Below are 22,850 nucleotides of genomic sequence, written 5' to 3'. Positions count from 1 at the left end.
TCCTCACAAAAAAAAAAAGAAAGAAAGAACCATTAGATACGAAAACGATAATAAAAAAAAATTCAACGGAATATCTGCAATGCTAGATATGTTCCATGCTGTCCAATATGGTAGCCACAAAGCACTCGAAAGGTGGCCAATGCAACCGAAGAACTAGAAATTACCTTTTATTTAATGTTAATTAATTTAAATAACCACATGTGGCTAGCGGCTACCATACTGGATAGTGCAAAGTTGAAAGACAAAATAAAAAAAAAAAATTTCCCAGAGAGAACAAAAGACAAAGAAAGGACTAAGGTAGAAAAGTTCCAAAATTTGAAGATCAGGAAATGCAACATCAATTAAAAGAAGTTCCAGAAACAGAGAACAGGGAAAACAGACAAGAGGAAATAGCAACCTGAGTGTAAGGTTTACATAATTCGAGTTGATGAACATCAAGTTCTTGTTTAGTGTCATTATAGATGTGGGTTCTTGTGGTAGGCTTGGTTTATTTCAGCCAACAGTACCGATTTCTTTCAGTGCCCAACTGGTCACCAGTTTGTCAGTGGCCACGTTCTCCAGGCTCACCTCTTTTTCCTTCTCAAGGCGCCCTGGTTCCTTTGTCTGGTAAACACTGAGACATTCTTGGTCTAGCCATAATAAACCACAGAGTTCCCTTAACATGTTATCCCCCTACCTATGCCTGCAATCACTCATCTTTGCAAACCTAGATGCATATCAGTTTCTCTCTAAGGAGACAGCAGAAAATCATAGCTTGGAATCATAGCTCCCCTATTTATTAAATGTGTGACCTGGGCAAATTACCTAACCTCCCTCTAATTGTTTCCTCATCTGTAAAATGGGCATAATAGTAGTCACCTCAGAGGCTTGTTGAAGAGTAAATGAGTTACTATGTATAAAGTGCTCAGAATAACACTTAAAACATAGAAAATGCTCAATAAATGTTTGCTATTATTATTACAAAGCATTCTCTCCTTAGGTGGAGTTGGGTGCATGCCCTTTGTTTCCATGGAACCTAAAATACATCTCTATTACAGCACTTACAACATTTCTATGTATATAACTAATCTCCTTCCCCTAGGCAATCAGTAATTTACAAGCAAGGATTATATTTTATTTTTCCTTATATTCCAGAACACTAGCTCATCTAACTATGTTTGTTATATTGCTTAATAAATGCTTAGTCAAGGACTGAATTAGTGAGCAAGAATTAAAGGACCTGGATTAGACTGGAAGCTAATGAGAAAGAAGAAACTATCAGCCAGAAAAACAACTAAAAGAAGCAAAAGGACTTAGCTATGAAAGAGAAGCGAAAGTTTATTTCCAAGTTTTCTAGTCTGAGAGAATGAAAGATATCATGTAACTGACATTTATTCATTCAACAAATAAACATGGTAAACATAATACAGCAGTGAAGATCATAAAAATCCTGCCTCTATGACTACATTCTATTGGGAAGAATCAGAAAATAAACAACAGAGACATAATTTATGCAGTAATAAGTGCTAAAAAGAAAAAAGGGAAATGTTATTAAGAAAAGTCGATAAGGAATGAAGAGTTCGCTCTTGACTGTGGATGGATTTAATGTTATAGGAAATCATTAATGAAGAGATCCGAGAGACATTTAGAATTACGTGGCTGGGGCACAGAACAGAGATTGGGTTAAAGATGTGCGACTTCTCTGCATAAACGAGATAATTAGAGTCATAAGAACTTATTTAAGGAATAAATAAGAACAGAGAAGAGAACAGAGTCTGAATGAAAATATGAACAGAACGGAGAGCACGGTGGGAGAGGGCCATGAGATATACAATTGTAAGAAGCAGAGGAAAACGGGAAATGGCTCCAAGATCCACAGCTCAAGAAATATTTGCTAAATCATGAATGAGTGAAAAGACAGCTTTTACTCCCAAGGGTAGTGTTTCTAGGTTTGGGTCTTCAACAAAGTCAAATGCCAGAGACTGAAAGCAGTGAGATGAGAAAAAAGGCATCAAATGCTTGGTATATTCAAACGAAACATTCAAGTCTAAAGGTTTGATAATATATAATGTGGCCACTTCTTAATTTGAGGAAATAAACCACCATACCTACCTATGTTCTAAGAGAGATAATTTCTCTAGCATCAAGTTGTTTTCAATGGACACTCTTCACAATGCCCGGATACAGAAATGCTTAAAAGACGTTTACTAAATAAAGATTTGCCTTCAGTCACAGTTCCTGAGACATAACTAAAATGTGCGCTTTCAGAAAGAAGTCATTAGAATGTTACCGTAGCAGCGTCTGGATTGTAGTTATCGATCTGTTCAAAGGTATTTATATCTTTATTTCCAAGTGCTATCTGAAGAGCTATAGAATCATCCACATACCTAGGTTGGTGAGATTAAGGAAGAATGCTTTTTTATTAACAACCGAACAAACGATACCGTATTAAGATAGAAAAGTGTTTTCTATCGTCACAGAAAATCTTCAGGTTTATGAGTTCAGTGGATCCCACTTACTCTCTACATTCAGCACTACTGAAACCACAGGCAGAGTTTACTAGTCTCTGCTCGTCACTGCAGGAGTTGGCTGTTTTCTGAAGCAAAGCCCCAAGTCACCGCTTACACCCTTTCAAGGGGGATGGAGAGAAAAGTCCCGGCCATTCCCCCAGGGGGCTCAGGGCTCTGCATCACCTGAGTGTGTGTGGCCAGTGGCGGTGGAAGGGCACTCTCAACCGGCCTACTCACACGCCCAGAATGCTCCTCCTAACAAAACGAGCTTGCCCGCCACAAGCGTTCTCTTAGGCGCTGCCCTTGGAATACGTCCCCTAAGTGACTCTGTACGTGTTTCTCTCCATCAGCCTCAGTGATGAGCAAGTTATAACAGATGAGCCTCAGGATGACAAACAAAAGGCTACTCTAAATTTTCACCAGATTGTCATCAAAATTAACACAAATAAAGATTTCACTATAAAAAAGAAAGCGAAAAAGAATTTGCAAGCTTTTTACTGAATGTCTTGCTAAAAATATCACCATAAGAATATGGAGGAATTGCAAGATTCTAGCATTCTGGTTCAGAAAGGATACCGCCCAGCGTAGCTTAGCGTTTCAGGATCAACGTCATCTTCATAGGCATTCAGAGGGATGAGTTTCCTTTGGATGGGATCAAAAACGAGCTGATAAAGGAAGGTATTGTTGGCTCGAATAAACCCTTCGATGTAATCTTCTGGTACGGTTATATTCATCTTGAGATAATGTCCCATTTTCTTGATAACCTAATAATGGATATAAAAATATTTACAAGTTTATCTGCAAAAGAAGAACAGGGAACGTATTATCCCCAAGACCAGAGGGTTTACGTTAGAGAAGGATGAGGAAGGGAAGAAAAATTAATTGCTTTTATCTACATTAAAAAACTGTACCAGCAAACACAACCATGTCATATCACTTAAAATTCTAAGTCTCCCTAACAGTATTTTCTTTGGTTTTTCTATTATTAATGGAAAGAATGAAAAATTCAGTTACAGATCAAGTTTGTATTCCTAGGCATAACTTTTAAGATACATTCTTCACCCTCAAAGTCCCTTTCATCTAGAAAGCAAAAAAAACACACACAAAACCTGAGAATTAAAAAAACCCAAATATTCTTAGATCATATTTTTAAAACAAAGTCGACATTCTTACTTTTGTTAGAGTCATGGATGATTAAGAAAGGGTTTTAAGGGGCCAGCCTGGTGGCACAGTGGTTAAGTGCCCACGCTCCGCTTTGGCGACCTGAGGGTTTGCAGGTTCAGATCCCAGGCACATACTGACGCACCGCTTGTCAAGCCATGCTGTGGTGGCATCCCATATAAAGTAGAGGAAGATGGGCAGGGATGTTAGCCCACGGCCAATCTTCCTCAGCAAAAAGAGGAGGATTAGCATGGATGTTAGCTCAGGGCTGATCCTCCTCACAAAAAAAAAAAAAAAATAAGAGGTATTAAATATCTTATATCAAACTCATAGACAAAGGAGGGAAGACCCGGAGAACTGAGGGATCCTGAGTCACAGGCTGGTTAAGGCATGTTGCTCTATCCCCAGCTCGGCCACTCTCCACCAGTCCAGAGATTTTTCCATTACACTATACCACCCCTAGTCCTGAGGGAGGGCTCACATGTTGTACTCCTGGAAACAGAAAATGAAAATTCTGTTCTGCAAATTCTAAGGGCTCTGAGAACTATCCAAGGGGGAAAAATGAGCTTCTTTAATGTACACTTGTTTGTTTAAGGTAAAGACATCAATTACAGAGCAGGGAGGTACGGTGTCCTCAGTTTTCTGGAGGATACGAGACACATGATTCTGGATCAGACTGTGTGAGAAGGCAGACACCTCTATGAAGCCACATCAAAGAGATTTCCATAAATGTGCAATTCCTCTCACAATTTTCATTTGTTGTAGAAGACATGGCTATTTTTCACAAAAATATGCTACTTATGTTAACATGCAATGAATTTATTATTGTTATTTTTAAGTGAATTAATAAGCATTTAAATTTTTGTTTAAATTTCTGATTTGGTAAATATCAACAGCTATAACCCATATAAACAAAGTTACTGCCACAAACAGCTCTGAAGAGTGTAAAGGCATCCTGAGACAAAAAAGTCTGACAACCACGACTGTAGAGAAATAAGACAGAAATCAAAAGTTTGTACATTTCAACATTAATTCTACCCTAGAATATTTTGGCCTTAAGTCTCTTTATATTGGTCTTCATTTTAAAAATTACTGCTCCTTTGAGAGAGGGGTTCAAGATGGCAGTGTAGGAAGATCCTGAACCTCCCCCCACAAAAAAACAAATCTGCAACTACGTGTGGAATAATTTCCTCTGAAAGAGACCTGAGAACTGGATGAACAAAGTCTCACAACAGAAGATAAAAGGATAGCATGGAGACAAATATGAGAGGCAGAGATATGGTCCTGCCAAAATAAAAAACAACCCACTCCAGGTGGGTGATCCACAATCAGAAGGGATCTCAAAAATACAGAACTTTTCCCAGAGGAGTCAGGGGTTTCTGCTCCACATCAGGCACGCCAACCCTTACATCATGCACTGAAGAAACGAGCCCCCAAAATGCCTGGCTTTGAAAACCAATGGGGATCACATCCAGTAAACCACAGAACTGTAGAGAATGCAGAACCTCCTCTTAAAGGGCTCGTGTGCAGACTCACTCACCCCAGGACCCAGCACAAAACACCACTTTGAAAAGCGCCTAGACCATGTGTGAAGGATGGACCCACTTACTAATCTCAAAGTGTCTGTTGGAGAGGCAGGAAACTGTTGGGACTCAATCTGGGGATGGAGACACTGGCAGGCATCTGGCTATTACTGGTGCTGGCAGGCACCATTTTGGAACTCTCCTTTTAACCTGCTAAAGCTGGTGGGAGTCACCCTCTGGGAGCCCCACCCACCTCTGCTGCAGCCACAGCCCAGCCACAGCAGGCAGGCGCATGCAACATGCAGGGGACGTTCTTTGAGCTCCTAGATATGATGGCCAGGGGGGATTGTGCTTCTGGGGCCCACATGATGTCTCCTACATAAGGCTGCTCCTTCAGGAACAGGAGAGGTAGCTGATTGGCCTAATTCATAGAAACAAACAGAGAGAGTCAGGTAATATGAGAAGACAAAGGAATATGCTCCAAACAAAAGAACAAGACAAAACCTCAGAAAAAGACATTAATGAAATGAAGATAAGCAATATAGGTGATAAAGAGGACAAAGTAATGGTCATAAAGATGCTCACTGAACATGGGAGAAAATGAATGAGAACAGTGAGATCTTCAAAAAAGAATAGAAAACATAAGAAAGTTCCAAACAGAAATTTCTGAACTAAAGAATACAAGAACTGAACTGAAAAATACACCAGAGGGGTTCAACAGCAGACTGGATGAAGCAGAACGGATCAGCGAGCTGGAAGACAAAGCAATGGAACTCACCCAGTCAGAGCAGCAAAAAGAAAAAATAATTAAAAAAAAGTAAAGATACCTTAAGAGACCTTTGGGACAACATCAAGCAGAATAACATTCACATTATAGGAGATAGTGAAGATGAAGGGAGAAAGAAAGGGTCAGAAAACTCATTGAAGAAATAATGGCTGAAAAATTCCCTAATCTGGAGAAGTAAACAGACGTCCAGATCCAGGAAGCCCAGAGTTCCAAATAAGATGAACCCAAAGAGACCCACACCAAGACACATTATAATTAAAATGATAAAAGTTAAAGGGAGAATAATAATAAAGGGAGAATCTTAAAAGCAGGAAGAGAGAAACAACTTGTTACATACAAGGGAAACTGATAAGGCTATCGGCAGATTTTTCAGCAGAAACTTTGCAGTCCAGAAGAGAGTGGCATGACATATCCAAAGTATTAAAAGGAAGAAACTTCCAGCCAAGAATGCTCTACCAGGCAAGGTTATAATTAAGAACTGAAGGACAGAGATTAAGAGTTTTTCAGATAAGCAGAAGCTAAAGGAGTTCATCACCACTAAACCAGCCCTATAAGAAATGTTAAAAGGACTCTGAATTGAAAAGAAAGGGCACTAAATAGTAAAAACAAAACATATGAAGGTATAAATCTCACTGGAAAAGGTAAATATACAGTAAAGGTAGTGGATCAATCACTTATAAAGCAAGTATGAAGGTTAAAAGATAAAAGGAGTAAAACTAACTAAAACTACAATAATTAGTTAAGGGATGCATAAAATAAGATTTAAAAGATGACACCAAAAATATAAAACGTGGACAGAGGAGTAAAATGTAAAGTTTTGGAATGTGTTCAAATTTAAGTTGGCATCAACTTAAAATAGATCATTATATACATAGATGTTATATGTGAACCTCATGGTAACCCAAAAGCAAAAATTTATAGTAAATACACACACAAAAAATGAGAAAGGAATCTAAACAAGAAAGCCATCAAACCACAAGGAAAGAAAGAACGAGAAGAAGAAAAGAACCGTGAGGAACTATGAAAACAGCCAGAAAACAATTAACAAAATAGCAATAAGTACATATCTATCAATAATTACTTTAAATGTAAATGGACTAAATTCTCCAATCAAAAGACAAAGGGTGGCTGAATGGATAAAAACATAAGACCCACCTATAACTTGCCTACAAAACACTCACTTCAGAAGTAAGGACACACACACATTCTATGCAATGGAAACCAAAAGAAAGCTGGAGTAGCTATACTTATATCAGACAAAACAGACTTTAAAACAAAGACTGTAATCAAAGACAAAGAAGGGCATTAAATAATAATAAAGGGGTCAATCCAGCAAGAAGATATAACATTTAAAAATATATATTCACCCAATATAGAAGTACCAAAATATATAAAGTAAATATTAATGGACCTAAAGGGAGAAATTGGAAGCAATACAATAATAGTAAAGGACTTTAACAGTCAACTTACATCGATTGATCATCCAGAAGGAAAATCAATAAGGAAACATAGATCTTAAACAACACATTAGATCAGATGGAATTAACAGATGTATATATAGAACATTTCAGCCAAAAGCAGCAGAACACACATTCTTCTCAAATGCACATGAAACGCTCTCTAGGATAGATCACATGTTAGGCCACAAAACAAGTCTCAGTAAATTCAGGAAGACTGAAATCATATAAAGTATCTTCTCCAACTACACTGGTATGAAACGAGAACTAAATTACAAAAAGAAAACTAGGAAAACCACAAAAATGTGGAGATTAAACAACATGCTACTGAATAACAAATGGGTCATGGAAGAAATCAAAGAAGAAATCAAAAAAATACCTAGAGCCAAATGAAAACAGAAATGTGACATACCACAATCTACGGGATGCAGCAAAAGCAGCTCCAAGAGAGAAATTCATAGCAATACAGCCCTACCTCAAGAAACAAGAATCTCAAACAATCTAGCTTAACAGCTACGAACTAGAAAAAGAAGAACAAATGAAGACCAAAGCTAGTATAAGAAAGGAAATAATAAAGATCAGAGCAGAAATAAATGAAATAGAGACTAAAAAGACAATAGAAAAGATCAACGAAACTAAGAGCTGTTCTTTGAAAAGATAAGCAAAATTGACAAACCTTTAGCTAGACTAACCAAGAAAAAAAGAGAGGATCAAATAAACAAAATCAGAAATGAAAAAGGAGAAGTTACAACTGATACCACAGAAATACAAAGGATCATAAGAGACTACTACAAACGATTATACACCAACAAATTGTACTACCTAGAAAAAATGGATAAATGCCTTGGAACACATAATCTTCCAGGACTAAATCATGAAGAAATAGAAGATCTGAATATACTAATTACTAAGTAAGGAGCTTAAATCAGTAATCAAAAATCTCCCAACAAACAAAAGCCCAGGACCAGACAGCTTCACTAGTGAATTCCACCGAATATTCAAAGAAGATTTAATACCTATCCTGCTCAAGCTCTTGCAAAAAATTGAAGAGGGAAGGCTTTTCAAAAACTCATTTTATGAGGCCAGCATTACTCTGATACCAAAACCAGACAAGGACACCACAAAAAAAGAAAATTACACACCAACATCCGTCATAAACATAGATGCAAAAATCCTCAACAAATAGTAGTAAACACAATTGAACAATACATTAAAAGGATCACACACCATGATCACGTGGGATTTATTCCAGGGAAGCAGGATGGTTCAACCACCACAAATCAATCAGTGTGATATACCACATCAACAAAATGAAGGATAAAAATCATACGATCATCTCAATACATGCAGGAAAAGGTTTTGACAAAATTCAACTTCTGTTGATCATAAAAACTCTCACCAAAGTGGTCATAGAGGGAACATACCTCAACATAATAAAGGCCATATATGACAAACCTACAGCTAATATCATACTGAACAGTGAAAAGCTGAAAGCTCTTCCTCTGAGATCAGGAGCAAAAACAAGGATGCCCACTCTCGTCAATTTTATTCAACACAGTATTGGAAGTGCTAGACACAGCTATTAGGCAAGACAAAGAAATAAAAGGTATCCATGTTGGAAAGGAAGAAGTAAAACTGTCATTATTTGCAGATGACATACTATATATAGAAAACCCTCAAGACTCCACCAAGAAACTGTTAGAACTAATAAATGAATCCTGTAAAACTGCAGGATACAAAATGAATATATAGAAATCTGTGGCACTTCTATACACTAATAACAAACTATCAGAAAAAGAAATTGATAAAATAATCCCACTTACAATTGCATCAAAAAGAATAAAATACCTATGAATAAACTTAACCAAGGAGGTGAAAGACCTCTGTACTGAAAATTAGAAAACACTGAAGAAAGAAATTGAAGATGCAAATAAATGGACAGATATACTGTCCTCACGGATTGGAAGAATATTGTTAAAATGTCCATACTACCCAAAGAAATCTACAGATTCAATGCCATCCCCATCAAAAGTCCAATGGCATTTGCCATGGAACTAAAACAAATAATTCTAAAATTTATATGGAACCACAAAAGATCCTGAACAGTCAAAGCAATCTTGAGAAAGAAGAACGAAGTTGGAGGTATCACACTCCCTGATTTCAAACTAAACTACAAAGCTACAGTAATCAAGACAGTACAGTATTGGTATAAAAACAGGCACAGAGGTCAATGGAACAGAATTAAGAGCCCAGAAATAAACTCACACATATATAATCAATTAATTTACGACAAAGGAGCCAAGAACATACAATGGAGAAAGGATAGTCTCTTCAATAAATGGTGTCGGGAAAACTGGACAGCCACATGCAAAAGAAGGAAACTAGACTGCTATCTTACACCATACACAAAAATTAACTCAAACTGGATTAAAGACATGTTAAGATCTGAAAACATAAAATTGCTGAAGGAAAACAGGCGGTGAGCTTCCTGACATGGGTCTTAGTGATGTTTTTGTGGATAAGGCTCCCAAGGCAAGGGAAACAAAAGAAAAAATAAACTAATGGGACTATATCAAACTAAAAAGCTTTTGCATAGCAAAGGAAACCATCAACAAAACAAAAAGGCAATCTACCGAATGGGAGAGGATATTTGCAAATCATATCTGACAAGGGGTTAATATCCAAAAACTATAAAGAACTCATACAACTCAACAACAAAAGAACAAACAACCTGATTAAAAAAGGGGCAGAGGATCTGAATACACATTTTCCCAAAGAAAACACACAGATGGCCAACAGACACATGAAAAGCCATGTTCAATATCACTAATTATTAGGAAAATGCAAATCAAAACCACAATGAGATATCATCTCACACCTATTAGAATGGCTATTATCAAAAAGACAAGAAATGAGAAGTGTTGGAGAGGATGTGGAGAAAAGGGAATTCTTATACACAGTTGGTGGGAGTGTGAATTGGTGCAGCCACTATGGAAAACAGTACTGAGATTTCTCAAAAAATTAAGAATAGAACTACCATATGATCCAGCAATTCCACTTCTGGGTATCTATCTGAAGAATACAAAAACAGTAATTCAAAAAGATATATGGACCCCTACGTTCACTTCAGCATTATTTACAATAGCCAAGATATGGAAACAATCAAAGTGTCCGTTGAAGGATGAATAGATAAAGGTGTGGTATAGAATGAAATCTTGCCATTTGTGACAACATATATGGACCTGTATGGAGCACAATGAGGGCATCATGCTAAGTGACACAAGTCAGAGAGAGAAAGACAAATACTGTATGATTTCACTCATGTGGAATCTAAAAGAAAAACAGAACAAATGAACACACAAAACCAAAAAACGACAAACTCATAGATACAGAGGACAGACTGGTGGTTACCAGAGGAAAATGGAGTTGGAGGGTGGGTGAAACGGTGAAGGCCTTCAATCGTCTGGTGAAAGACGGTAACTAGACTTTTGCTGCTGATCACTTTGTACTGTGCACAGATGTTGAATTATAAGGTTGTACACCTGAAACTTACATAAGGTTTTATACCAATTTTACCGGTAAGAAAAGAAAAATTACTATGACTTTTTCATCAATTTCTGAAAACACAGTTCATCAGTTGCCAAAAGCAAAGTTCGAATGTTTTAGTCATTTTTTCCTTTCAATGACACAATATAGGCTATTGACAGAATGTTTAAAATCCATATTCTGAGTGGTTTATATTAAGAAATGCTTTGTCAAACTGCACATGACACTTGGGAAATCACTCTCACCTTTACGATGTCTGGGTTATTGGCCAGTTTCAGTACCTTGCAGGCCTTCGCTAATCCAATTCCACGCAGTGAGGAGAGATAGTCACAGCCTGAAAGAATGCACATGTAACGGAACTTCTCTTCTGTGAACACATCCCCAAGCTGTTTGCACATTCCCAGCCGAGCCTGATCAATTTCTAGTCCATTTCCACAGTGGTCCATTTTTAAAATCACCTTAGAAAGGAAGGAAAATTGTTAATGCCTGTAAGTGCCATTTTTATTTTTCCTTATCTAATCCATTACAATGTTTCTAAGAAATCTTTTTCGCTCTTCATCATAACACTGAGAGAAAAGAGAGATAGGCCGGCCAGCTGATTGTGAAATGTGCAAGTAAATTAAACTGAAGCATAGGCTATGACTGGACAAGGTCATATGCCAGGACTCGATAGTCCTAACTCTGTACCTCTTCACTTTGTACCTATACTACAGGGTTGTCGTGGCAATCAAATAGCAATTCATACAAAAAGCACTTTCAGGGGCTGGCCGCATTGCCGAGTGCTTCAAGTTCCGCATGCTCCCCTTCAGCGGCCAGGATTCACGGGTTTGGATCCCAGTTGCGGACCTACTCCACTCATCAGCCATACTGTGGAGGCATCCCACATGCAAAATAGAGGAAGGCTGCCACGGATGTTAGCTCAGGGCTGCTCTTCCTCACCGAAAAAAAAAACAAGGAGGAAGATCGGCAGCAGACGTTAGCTCAGGGCTGATCTTCCTCATGGGGGTGGGGGGCATTTTCTCCTTACCTTCCACTTTTACATTTTAAAGTAACCTAGTAACACATGTTCTAAGTAGCTCTAAGGACTCTAAGTCCTAAAGTAACACATGTTCATTGCAGAAAATTTGGAAAACATAGAAACTCAGGAAGAAGAAAACAGAAGTTGCCCGAAATCTCCCATCTATCACTGTTACCTAGTATTAACATTTTGACAAAGATTCTTCTAGTCATCTATGAAATAAATAGATAATATAAATAACATAGGTATTAACAAAAATGAGATCATCCTATAGTTTTGTATCTTAATTTCCCTCCTTAATATATCATGATAAAATTTTCCATTAGTTTTATACACAATCCCCTTAGTAGATAAGTTAGTTTATTTACCTAACCTAATTGAAAAATATAAAGCATATAAGTTATCATTGTTAAACAATGAGACTACATTCTCCTAAAGAATTTGGACAAAACAACAAAACTCTCTAACCTTAAGGGCTTACTCTGAAAAAGCGTCCAGATTACACAAATGTCAAGCAGCAAAACCCTTCTTTTTATTTTAAATAAAATAATTACTAACACTGTAAGTAGATATTAATTTCAGGTATTAAATAAAATAAAATTATTATCCCTGGAGAGGAAAAAGCTTTAGCTGCCTGATTTACACTATTTCCATCCACATAGACAAGTAGTATGTAGCCGGTATAAAGTACCTTCTTACAGCCGAAAGCAAGGAGATCCGAGTCCTCGGTGATGATGGCTTGTACGATGCCAGCCTTGTTAAGATAGGCCAACTGTGCATCCGCTTCATACGGGGCCACGAGACAGTCTACGCCCAGAGACCGAGCAGCCTGTGACAGAGGGTCCCAGTCAATCTCCAGAACAGCGTCTCCAAAGCACTAAACGACTTCCTGTCTCAAACCCATTTTATTACCAGCCTCAACACGCACATGCTGATATCATTTTGGGAAATCATTTCCTTTGAAGTAAGTTTTTCTACTTTTAGTCCTAGGATATATTGAACTAATCAAATAGCAACTCAGAAATCTTTTTTAAAAAATCAATTTATAAATTTGGAGAAAAGAAATATTGCTATACATTCAGAAGGGAAAAACAAAAACCTACGATCTACAAAGCTTAATTACTTCAAATTCTAGAAAGCTTCCATCTTAAGAATAGTTACGCTTCGAAACTATACAAAACATTTGTGTGGATATAATATTTGAATATATTTTCCCCATAAAAATAACAGGTTCTCTTATCAGACTAGAAAAGTCTATCTGACACTGCATTGATAAAACTACAGAATCTAATCATTATTATTTATTTTCCCATTTGTTTACCACACAGTTTGAACACAGGCCCAGAAAAGGGGAAGTGAGGGCTGGGACTGTGGGCACGGTGACACTAAGATTTACGATGAGAAGGAAAGAAGCTTGTAAGCAGAAGCAGACTAAGGAGACTAGCAGCGTGCAGAGTTGCTGAGTCAGCGAGGTGGGCTCAACAGTCATTGCAGAGAGAAGGTTACAGTAGGCGTTGAAGACCATATGAGAGTGGGGTGAGACCGAACCTCCAGGAATTTCTCTCTCCCATCTCTAGGGAGCAACACGCTGTATGACATGATGGAGTTTATCTACCTAAGTGTCTTATCTGAAAAGGAGAGCTTCTCTTACTCCTTAGAGTGTCTCCCTTAAAAACTCTTCGCCTCCTCTCCTCTATCTAAAGACACCGCTCCCTTCTTCCTCTGACATCTGTCCCTTCCTGGAGGTTGGGCCTAGAATAATTTTCCCCCCATCATTTTCTTGCTCTCCCGTTAGTAAACAACTTATAACGAGCTTCAGTGAACTTAGCCATTTGCTACCCTGGCTGTATTTCCTATTCGGCTTACTTTAATGACTTTGTGGGCCATAGCATGCGTGATGTTGACAGAACGGGTAAAACATTCTCTGGCTTCTGAGACTTTCCCCTCGCGAAGAAGCTGCTTTCCTTTGAGAAGACTGGCTTGTCGTCTTCTGCAAGGGAAAAAAAACTTAAGAGGCTGACTCAAGAAACTGTAATAAAACTGTAATTCAAGATATTTTCCAAGAATAAAAAAAGCCCAACGCATTTGAAAGCACAGACCAGGTCCTTGAGAATGTTAACCCAGATCTTTTGGGCTCCTAGGCAAAAAGAACAAGTGATTTATAATGCACGCACATGTAAGCTTATCATCAGACTTTCCCACAGCAATGTTGTTATGTCAACAGAAAGTGGAGTAACTAAGACACTTAGGAAAACGTGAGTCAAGGCTTTCACATCATCAAAGCTAAGTATCAAGTGTAAAGGGCGGAACTTGATCAACATACAAGGAGCTTGAGAAATAGTGCTTCTGAGAGCTTTTCTGTGGAATCTACTAGAGAACAGACTTCCAAAAAACCAAAAAGACATGACAGAGACATTGACAAAAGGACTGCTAATAACCATCAAACATACAGTAATTTGTAGAATCAAGGCTAAGGTTCAACAGGGAGAGAGCAACAGCTGTGTGCTCTGAGAATCTCGTACCACTATTTTTAAAACGGGGAGAGTGCATACATGAAAGAAAGAAATTTTTTATTCGGAATCTATTGTTGAGTATAATGTGGGATAAAATAAATGAGTAATTATAAAATACTCTAAATTTTTCATGCCCTGTACCCTTGAACACCAGGATTCTCAGTATGGACGACAGCAGACACGGATGCAATACAGAAGGAGTTAAGTAAAAACCCCATAGTCCTGAATTTGAATTGGAAGTATCAGTCTGAACTCAAGAGTTTAAGTACACACGCATATACGTAGAGCCACAAATTTCCTGGTTCCACTTTTAGATGAAGAGACTCTGTAGAAAAGGATTTTAAGTGCTTTTCACTGCTACAGTGGCACAGAGAGCTGATCCTACAGAGGTAAGCCAGAAAGAGCCTCAGGTCAGAGACAGGCGGCTGAAACACTATTTAGCCGCGCACGAGATCAGCAGGAGAAAATTAATCACTACGTGTGATTAGAATTAAGAACATGGTGGGGGACCCCCAGGTGGGATATGGTTTGGACTAGTCCCTTAGCCACACTGGTTTAGGGTTGTCACCAATCCTTCTAGGACTAACCTGGAATTAACTAACTTTTTATTAAAAGAATGTTGGGTGAACTGTATATTACTCGGATTAGAATGTGGGCCCTAACGGTCTCAGTTAATCCTTTAACAAACTTTATAAAGTTCTGACTTTAAGAATCAGAGCCCTCTAAGCACAGCTAGACTGAAAAACCCGTCCCTGAACGACCCTCTCTAACCTGATTCTAGGCCCAGAGAGAGCAAAACCAGGCAAGCGGCACCCCCCACAAAATGCTCCCTCAGTGAGGTTTCTTCCATTTGGATATAACTTATAACTTACACTCCCCTTGACAACTAAGCCCAGTGGCCTTTCCTACACAACACAATGACTCCTGGACCTAAAAACCAATATAGGGGAAAAATAAGAACAGATAAATGTGGTGGAATAGCTGCTTCAACAAAATAGAGTAATTCTCTCTAAGGTCCATTGTTGTAAAATTACTAGATTCTGTTAAGTTAAATACGAATGAAAAAATTTCTAATATAACTACTAGAAGAACAGAAATAGAGTGCATCACTTTTCAACTAGAAACAATGTCAGAGTGGAAAAAACAATCAATCCAGAAGTCAAGCAGGGTAGGAGTTAACAAAAGAAAGAGCAGGACAAATACAAAATATGAAGTAGGAAATAATGGATCAAAATATATTAGTAATTAATGATCAATGTAAAAGGAATAAAACTCTCCATTTAAAAGAATTTTAAAAATGGCAAGGGCTGATAGAAGAGATAAAAAAATACAGTGATGTGTTCCTTACAAGAGACAAACCGAAAAATCAATGACATAGTAAAGGTGAAGGTAAATAGAAAAAGACATTAAGAACATACAAAAGTTGTTCCGGCTGTACTAATATCAGACAGAACAGACCTCAGAACAGAAAAGCATAACTAGAGACTAAAAGAGTTACTACATATTGTTTCAATTTACCACAAAATACAACAAATTCTAAACTTGAATGGAACCAATAATAATTTCAAAATAAACAAAGCAAAAAAATGGATAGAACCAGGGGCCGGCCCGGTGGCGCAAGCAGTTCAGTGCGCGTGCTCCCCTGCGGCGGCCCGGGGTTTGCTGGTTCGGATCCCGGGCGCGCACCAACGCACCGCTTGGTAAGCCATGCTGTGGCAGCGTCCCATATAAAGTAGAGGAAGATGGGCACGGATGTTGGCCCAGGGCCAGTCTGCCTTAGCAAAAAAGAGGAGGATTGGCATCGCATGTTAGCACAGGGCTGGTCTTCCTCACAAAAAAAAAAAGGATAGAACCACAAGGTAACTGACAAATCCACTATCATAGTGAAATTGTAACACTTTTCTCAATAATTAATGGATTTAGTAGACATACATAAAAAAACAAAAAACCAGTAAGAATATGGAAGATTTGAATACCACAATCAACAAGTTTGATTTACTGGACACACATAAAAATCACTCAAAATACACATTCCTTTCTAGCATACATGGCACATTTAAGGAAATTTATTCATGTGCTAGGCTATAACACAAGTTTTAACAAACTAAATTTTAAACAATTGGTATCACACAGACCATTGTGTCAGACCTTAATGGAATTAAGTTAGAAATTAAATAGAGAATCGACTTACTCTCTTCTGGACTTCTCTACCTCCTTTTTAGAAGGTAACATACATCCATCAAACACGAGAATAGGCTTGATCCCGTGAGTTAGTAACATATTTACAAATTTCATACAAAATCCCACATACCTGTGAAAATAAAGAAAAATGCATTTAAGTGCTCATGAGGTAATATCTTTGCTTTTTTTAAAACCAGATAAGACAAATAATGAAAAGAGAAGATTTTTATTTTGTTTTTTAAGCAAATGTTTTCATAGGAAATGAAAACTCTGATTTAGACTTGGGCTCAAGGCCTGCCTTTGATCCTAATGGGCTATGTGATATCTGATGAGTTATTTGACCCTCCAAAACCCACTTTCCTCATCTGTCGATTAAAAGATCTTGACATCCCTTCCAGTTCAGAAATTCTGGGGTTCCAAATCTTGCCTTTTCCCCCCATTTTTCTTTGCTTTGAAAAATTTCAAATCTACACAAAAGTTGAAAGATAGTACAATAAATACCTGATTCCCCCAACAATATCATTATCACACTCAAGAAATTTAACAGCAATAAAACATCATCTAATATACAGTCTATATTAAATTTTGTCCAATTGCCCCAATGTTTCTTATAACCAGTGGTGTCCTGGTAAACGTTTAACACCCAGTTCTGGGGGAAGGGGTCCCTGCTCTGTACCATTTGTCAATTTCCCTGACGTGTGAATATTCTACAGTGGTGGATACACTACCAACGTGGGGTCACTGGATGCTGAACTGGGAGGAGATGGGGTAGCAAACTCCTATGAGTCGGCTCCCGCACAGCACGGCTACAATTTTTTCCCCAGTCCAGGATCCGAACAAGCATCACAGATTGCATTTCGTCTTTCATTCTGGCAAGGCAATTAACAAAAATAGCTATGTTTACAACTTCCATCATTTCATAAAGAAAAGGTTATCTTAACTCAAAAATAGGAATGGAAAGACACCATCTTAAAAGATAACCTTTTTTTTTTTTTTTTTGCAAGGAAGATCAGCCCTGAGCTAACATCCATGCCAATCCTCTTCTTTTTACTCAGGAAGACTGACCCTGGGCTAACATCTGTGCCCATCTTCCTCTACTTTCTTTTTACATGGGACGCCACCACAGCATGGCCTGACAAGCAGTGCATCGGTACGCGCCTGGGATCCGAACTCGGGCTGCCAGCAGCGGAGCGTGCGCACTTAACCACTACACCACGGGGACAGCCCCTAAAAGATAATCTTTTAAATCAAATATATTCATCTTAAGAAAAGACTCATTACGTTGTCCTTCTTTTCCTTTTTACTGTAAACCAGTGACAATGAACCTGCATTGGTCTACAGAACAATGACTAGGACCTACTGACGAAGCATCAAGTAAAAATAGGAGAAAACAAATATAAAATTATAATAAATTTTAAAGGAAATTTTTTTTTCAACTTGACAGAATACACAGTCAGACACCTGGCGCCCTCATTTTATATACTTCACAGACATTTTTCCAGGTCAGCACATATACATCCAACTCATTCCTTATAATGATCATAAAGGTTTATTATAGGCTTATCCAAACTTTCTGACCTTTTCTGGTTAATATCCCCAACCAAATGTGGACAAGAAAAAGAAAAAAACTCTACCAAATGTGACTTTTTAGTTTCTATGGGGAAAAAAATTAAAATACACAATATTTGTTGAAAGTTTTGAAACTTTTTAGTTCACTTAACATTTGCTGAGAGCCTACTACATGGCAGGTCTTGTGGAGTTCATCTCTGACATCTCTAGCAATAAAGGATAGTCCCTGTGTTTTGCACAACTCTTCAATTAGTCAAAAATCTCAGAATCGTCAAGACTCACAAAACACTAGAGATAAAGTTCTCCCCCCATGAAGAAATATTCAAAGAAACACTGAAAGTAGCAATGAAAAACTTGTGGTCTTCATCTACAATTGTAACTGCACAAATTTAGTGGTGGAAAAGAAATTGCTTTCAATACATGATCTCAGGGGGCCAGCCCAGTGGCACAGTAGTTAAGTTCACATGCTCCACTTCAGAGGCCCGGGGTTCACGGGTTCGGATCCTGGGCGTGGACATACACACCACGCATCAAACCATGCTGTAGCGGCATCCCACATACAAAATAGAGGAAGATGGGCACAGATGTTAGCTCAGGGCTAGTCTTCCTCACAAAAAAAAAAAAAAAAGTTTATCTTAGATAAAGAATAAAGGAGACAGTCTTCGGTCTTTGTCCATCGGTGTCCTGATACCCCGGCTTATTACAAAGAATGAAAACCAGGCCTGTACCACAGACGGAAGTCATCCCTGATTTGGCAATGTTCTAAAACACGCACTCTCGCTTCTTCATAAACCTGGCATTGAATGAAAAAGATCCCCTGTCTGAAAAAAAGGCATTATAAGTCTCATTTTTAATTGGCAAGGAATTAACATAAGGTGCAAACTTACTTATCGGTAGGTTCACCTCTGGCGAGTTTTTCAGCACAAGCGATAGCTCCTTTGTGAAGCCAGCAATACGTATCCACGGCCACCACCTGCCCTTTATACTTCCTCACGTGGATGGGTTCAGAGGCTTCTTTGATAAACTGCAGTAACCCATGTATCCCCATGGTGCCAAGTTCACTACGTGCTGGGAAAGGAGAAAGGGAAAACAGCAATATTTACAGCAAAATCTATTTACCCAAAAGTTTTAGAAAAATAAAGAAAACAGCTTGGAAACTGGGATAACAACTGTTACCGTTTGGCTATTTGAGAATCACTGCTCTTTAAATTTTTACCTGAGCTCCTCCTAACAATTTTCAGTCTAGAATATTTACACTAATCACTACTACTATCTCTAATGCCACTTGATAGTTCGTTAACGCTTATTCTTTCCCAAGTGCTTTCCCACTTGGAATCATCCTGTATGCTCCAAGCCTTAACACAGTACTAGTCACACAGGAGACGCTAAAAAAAGTATGAGTCCATCTTCTCTCCAAAAAGGAATTGTTAAAATCTACCAAATTATGTATCATACTGCGTCTACACAGGCATTATCAGAGCCAACATGAAAATCAGCACAGGAGTGGAAACTGGAACACTCTGTAGGAAGGTAGGCATTTCAATTGAAAAACAATCAAACAGAATTATAGAAGTAGAGCTGTACTTTCTCAGGACTGAAATTCACTGCCATCAGAATGCACTATTCCAAGCAATGAACATTCTGTTAGTAAGCAGTGGTGGTCCCTGGGAACGACTCCATCAGACCCTCTGAAAGCTACACCAAAGAAATGTGAAACTGTGCCTGTGGTGCAAACGGGGCTTCAAGACAAATGCTTTAACCTCCCACCCCCTTCCAACCAGGTTGCAGCTCCTAAGCCCTTTCTATACAGAAATTGCGGGGCTGCCATGGTCCTTTCTGAAGCACCTGCTCCCCTCCCCGCCAAGGGAAGAAAGCAGAGGATCAGAAGTCAGCCTTACCCTGTGGACACCGTATCAACCCTCTGACGCTCTAGTCCAGCAGTTCTCAAATTTCAGCAGTTCGCAGATTCTCAACTCCACTCCTAGGGACTGTGATTCACCACTTCTGGAGGGAGGTGGGGGATTCTGAATTTTAAACACGGCAGGTCATCTGGACGCAGATGGTCCTCAACCCACAGTTTGAGAAAAACAACTACTCTCCTATCTTTCAGATAATGTCCCTAAAAAGAGTTTTCTTTCACTCAGCGGAAAACTGACATAATGTACATTTCATGAAACTTATATAAGTTTCTTCTAAGCCGGATAAACAGCCTTGAATAAATATTTCCTCTCCAGCATAGTAAGAATGACTGAGGACCACAGGGCACAGGTCATCTCAAGGAGACCACCTGGCGCACCCGAGGTCACAGGAACAGCGGCAGCTTCCCCACTTCACGCCTCTGGCCCACGGGGAGGTGCAGGGGCGGCCTGCGACCCCATTCCAGAAGACACGTGTCCTTTGGCCTGCACATTAACAACAACATGTACTTGTCAACATTTAAAAATTGGGAGATTGCACGTAAAAACGGGACTGCTAGCTTCTGCAGAAAACCTGCAGGAGCGCGACCCCCGGGCCCTGCTCCCTCTGGGCACCGTCCGCAGGGAGCCGACCCGCCGTCGGTTCGCCGAACTGCAGCCCCGGCCGGGCCGGGCACGCTCCCTCGGAACCGAGCTCCCCACCACGCCACCAACTCCGCCCCGGCAGCGCCCCGGCCCCGACGCAGGGTCGGGGACCACGGCGGACGCGCCCTTCCCTCCCTGGAAGACCCCGCACCCCGGGACCAGGGCGGGGAGACCAGCAGCACCCCCCAGGCTCCGCGCAGCCCGCTCCGCTCACTTTCCGGCGAGGGCTGTCGCTGTCAGCTCCAGGGCAGCCGGGTGGAGGCTCCCGACACCGCCCCCCGCGCCCCCCGACTCCCTCCGGCCCGACCACGCCGGGCGCCAGCCGCCGACCAAGTGCCAGACCTTTCAATTTGCGCGGGAGAGCCCGCGGCCCGCCCAGCGGAAGTGACGTCAGAGTGCACTTCCGCCACGCGCCACTGCCTCCCGCGGCCTCCCGCTTCCTGGGCCCGATCACCAACCTGGCGGGTCGCGACAGTGGCCCGCGGCCCTGCGACTCCGGCCGCTGCCGGCCGCCGGAACCCCGTACGGCCTCTTGAGGGGGCGCTGCCGGCCCACAGGCAGCGGCGCACGGCACGCTGGCAGCCGCCGCCGGGGCTGCTGGGAGTTGTAGTTCCTCCTGACCGCAGCCGCAGTTCCCGGGCTAAAGTTTAAAGAGCGCCGCCGCGCGTTTGTGTGGAGGGTTTAAAACCTGAGACAGGATGCGGGCTGGAGTTGGTCTCCTCGTGGTTGTGTAGAGCTGCTCACCCCACGGTGCAAAGACAGGGAAACAGGAGGGGCAGCTTGAGTTATAGTCTCCTTGGGGATACTGCAGACTGTAGACTTTGGGAAGGAGAGAGGGGCGCTCAGGGAATAATTAGCTAAGTGATGAAGATGCTCTCCTTGACAGAACTGGAGCCGATCTCCCCCGAGCCCTCCTCTCACCCAGGCTTGGACAGACTTGAACAAAACACTCACGTGGTTCCGAACATCTCAAGGCCGCATCCCCAGGACGACCCTGGCCCCTGACAGCGCCGGCCTGGGAAAGCTCCAGGCTGCTGGAAGAGGCCCCTGTCTGTCCCAGCCAGCACCTGGAGACAAGCTCTCTGTCTCCCCGCCTCTGTAGGGGGGTTAAGCTCGGGTTAGCGATCCCAGGGGGGTCTCGCCAACTCTCCCTTCCCACTTTCTGTAATTTTTCACTTCCCTGGCTCTGCTGAGCCCACATTGACCCCTCCCTGTTCCCTCTTTCTCTCTTTAAGCCGCCCAGTCACGTCTGCACAAGTCGGAGTTGAGTCAGTTCACAGTGGACTCTTTTCCCTATTGCGGTAGTATTACTGATTAAAATCAGTCCTCACCACTTTACCTAGTATCCAGCTTTCTTCATCTTTGACATAAGTCAGGGGAAACTTCACAGCCAATCATGAAAATGGGCCTTCTGGTGCACAGATTTTAAAGACGTTCTGGACTTTGTTGGCCACTTGGGGCTAGGCTTCTAGTCTAGTAACACTCTAGACCTGGGTGCTGTCCTCTTAGGGGTCTTGTGCTGAGAGGTCAGGGAAGAACCTTCCTTAGACCAGACCACAAAGTATGTTCTGGGGGCAGAGATGGGCAGGAATGATAATTCAGACTCAGTTGAAGGAGCTGAAGGGAAAGAAGTGGGCACATTTTAAAAAATGCTCCCTGTTTGACTACCTTCCCTACGTTTCTCTCATGCTTGTTTTAAAGTCTTTTTACAGTCGGTCTAACATCTGTCATGCCAACTTATCACCTTAAAAATTGTTGACAAAGTGCCACTTTGGAGGAATGTGCTCAGTGAGACCAGGGCTGCCTCCTCCCCAGTTCTAGTCATTCTTTATTTTTTTTTAATCACAGCTTTATTGAGGTATAATTTGTATGCAAAGAATTGCATATATTTAATGTGTACAATTTGAGGTGTTTGAACATATCTGAACACCTCTGATAACATGACCACAATCAAGGTAATAGACATATCTGATACCTCCCAGAGTTTCCTTGTATCCCTTTGGTTTTTGTGTGTTTGTTATGGTAAGAACACTTAACATGAGATC

The 22,850-nt window shown here is 40.4% G+C and overlaps 1 protein-coding gene across 2 annotated transcripts in view; it reads right to left on the bottom strand.

Annotated features, from left to right (window-relative positions):
* The window catches only part of EXO1 (exonuclease 1), a 42,083-nt gene extending 20,964 nt beyond the window's left edge, over window positions 1-21,119 (bottom strand). For both annotated transcript variants that reach the window (XM_004439583.3, XM_087424470.1), the window contains exons 1-9: window positions 21,020-21,119; window positions 20,143-20,646; window positions 19,132-19,312; window positions 16,686-16,805; window positions 13,848-13,971; window positions 12,673-12,810; window positions 11,209-11,421; window positions 3,066-3,253; window positions 2,270-2,366 (exon numbers count right to left, since the gene is read on the bottom strand). In XM_004439583.3, coding sequence (XP_004439640.2) covers window positions 2,270-2,366; window positions 3,066-3,253; window positions 11,209-11,421; window positions 12,673-12,810; window positions 13,848-13,971; window positions 16,686-16,805; window positions 19,132-19,292 — 1,041 coding nt within the window. In that variant the 5' untranslated portion in view covers window positions 19,293-19,312; window positions 20,143-20,646; window positions 21,020-21,119. The remainder of the gene's footprint in view (window positions 1-2,269; window positions 2,367-3,065; window positions 3,254-11,208; window positions 11,422-12,672; window positions 12,811-13,847; window positions 13,972-16,685; window positions 16,806-19,131; window positions 19,313-20,142; window positions 20,647-21,019) is intronic.
* Between the last annotated feature and the right edge of the window lie 1,731 nt (window positions 21,120-22,850).

Source organism: Ceratotherium simum, chromosome 36, assembly GCF_057802395.1.
Source record: "Ceratotherium simum simum isolate JZ-2026a chromosome 36, ASM5780239v1, whole genome shotgun sequence".
Lineage (NCBI taxonomy): Eukaryota > Metazoa > Chordata > Mammalia > Perissodactyla > Rhinocerotidae > Ceratotherium > Ceratotherium simum.
The sequence above is the reverse complement of the archived record's forward strand: the minus strand, read 5'-3'. Positions and strand labels throughout refer to the sequence as shown.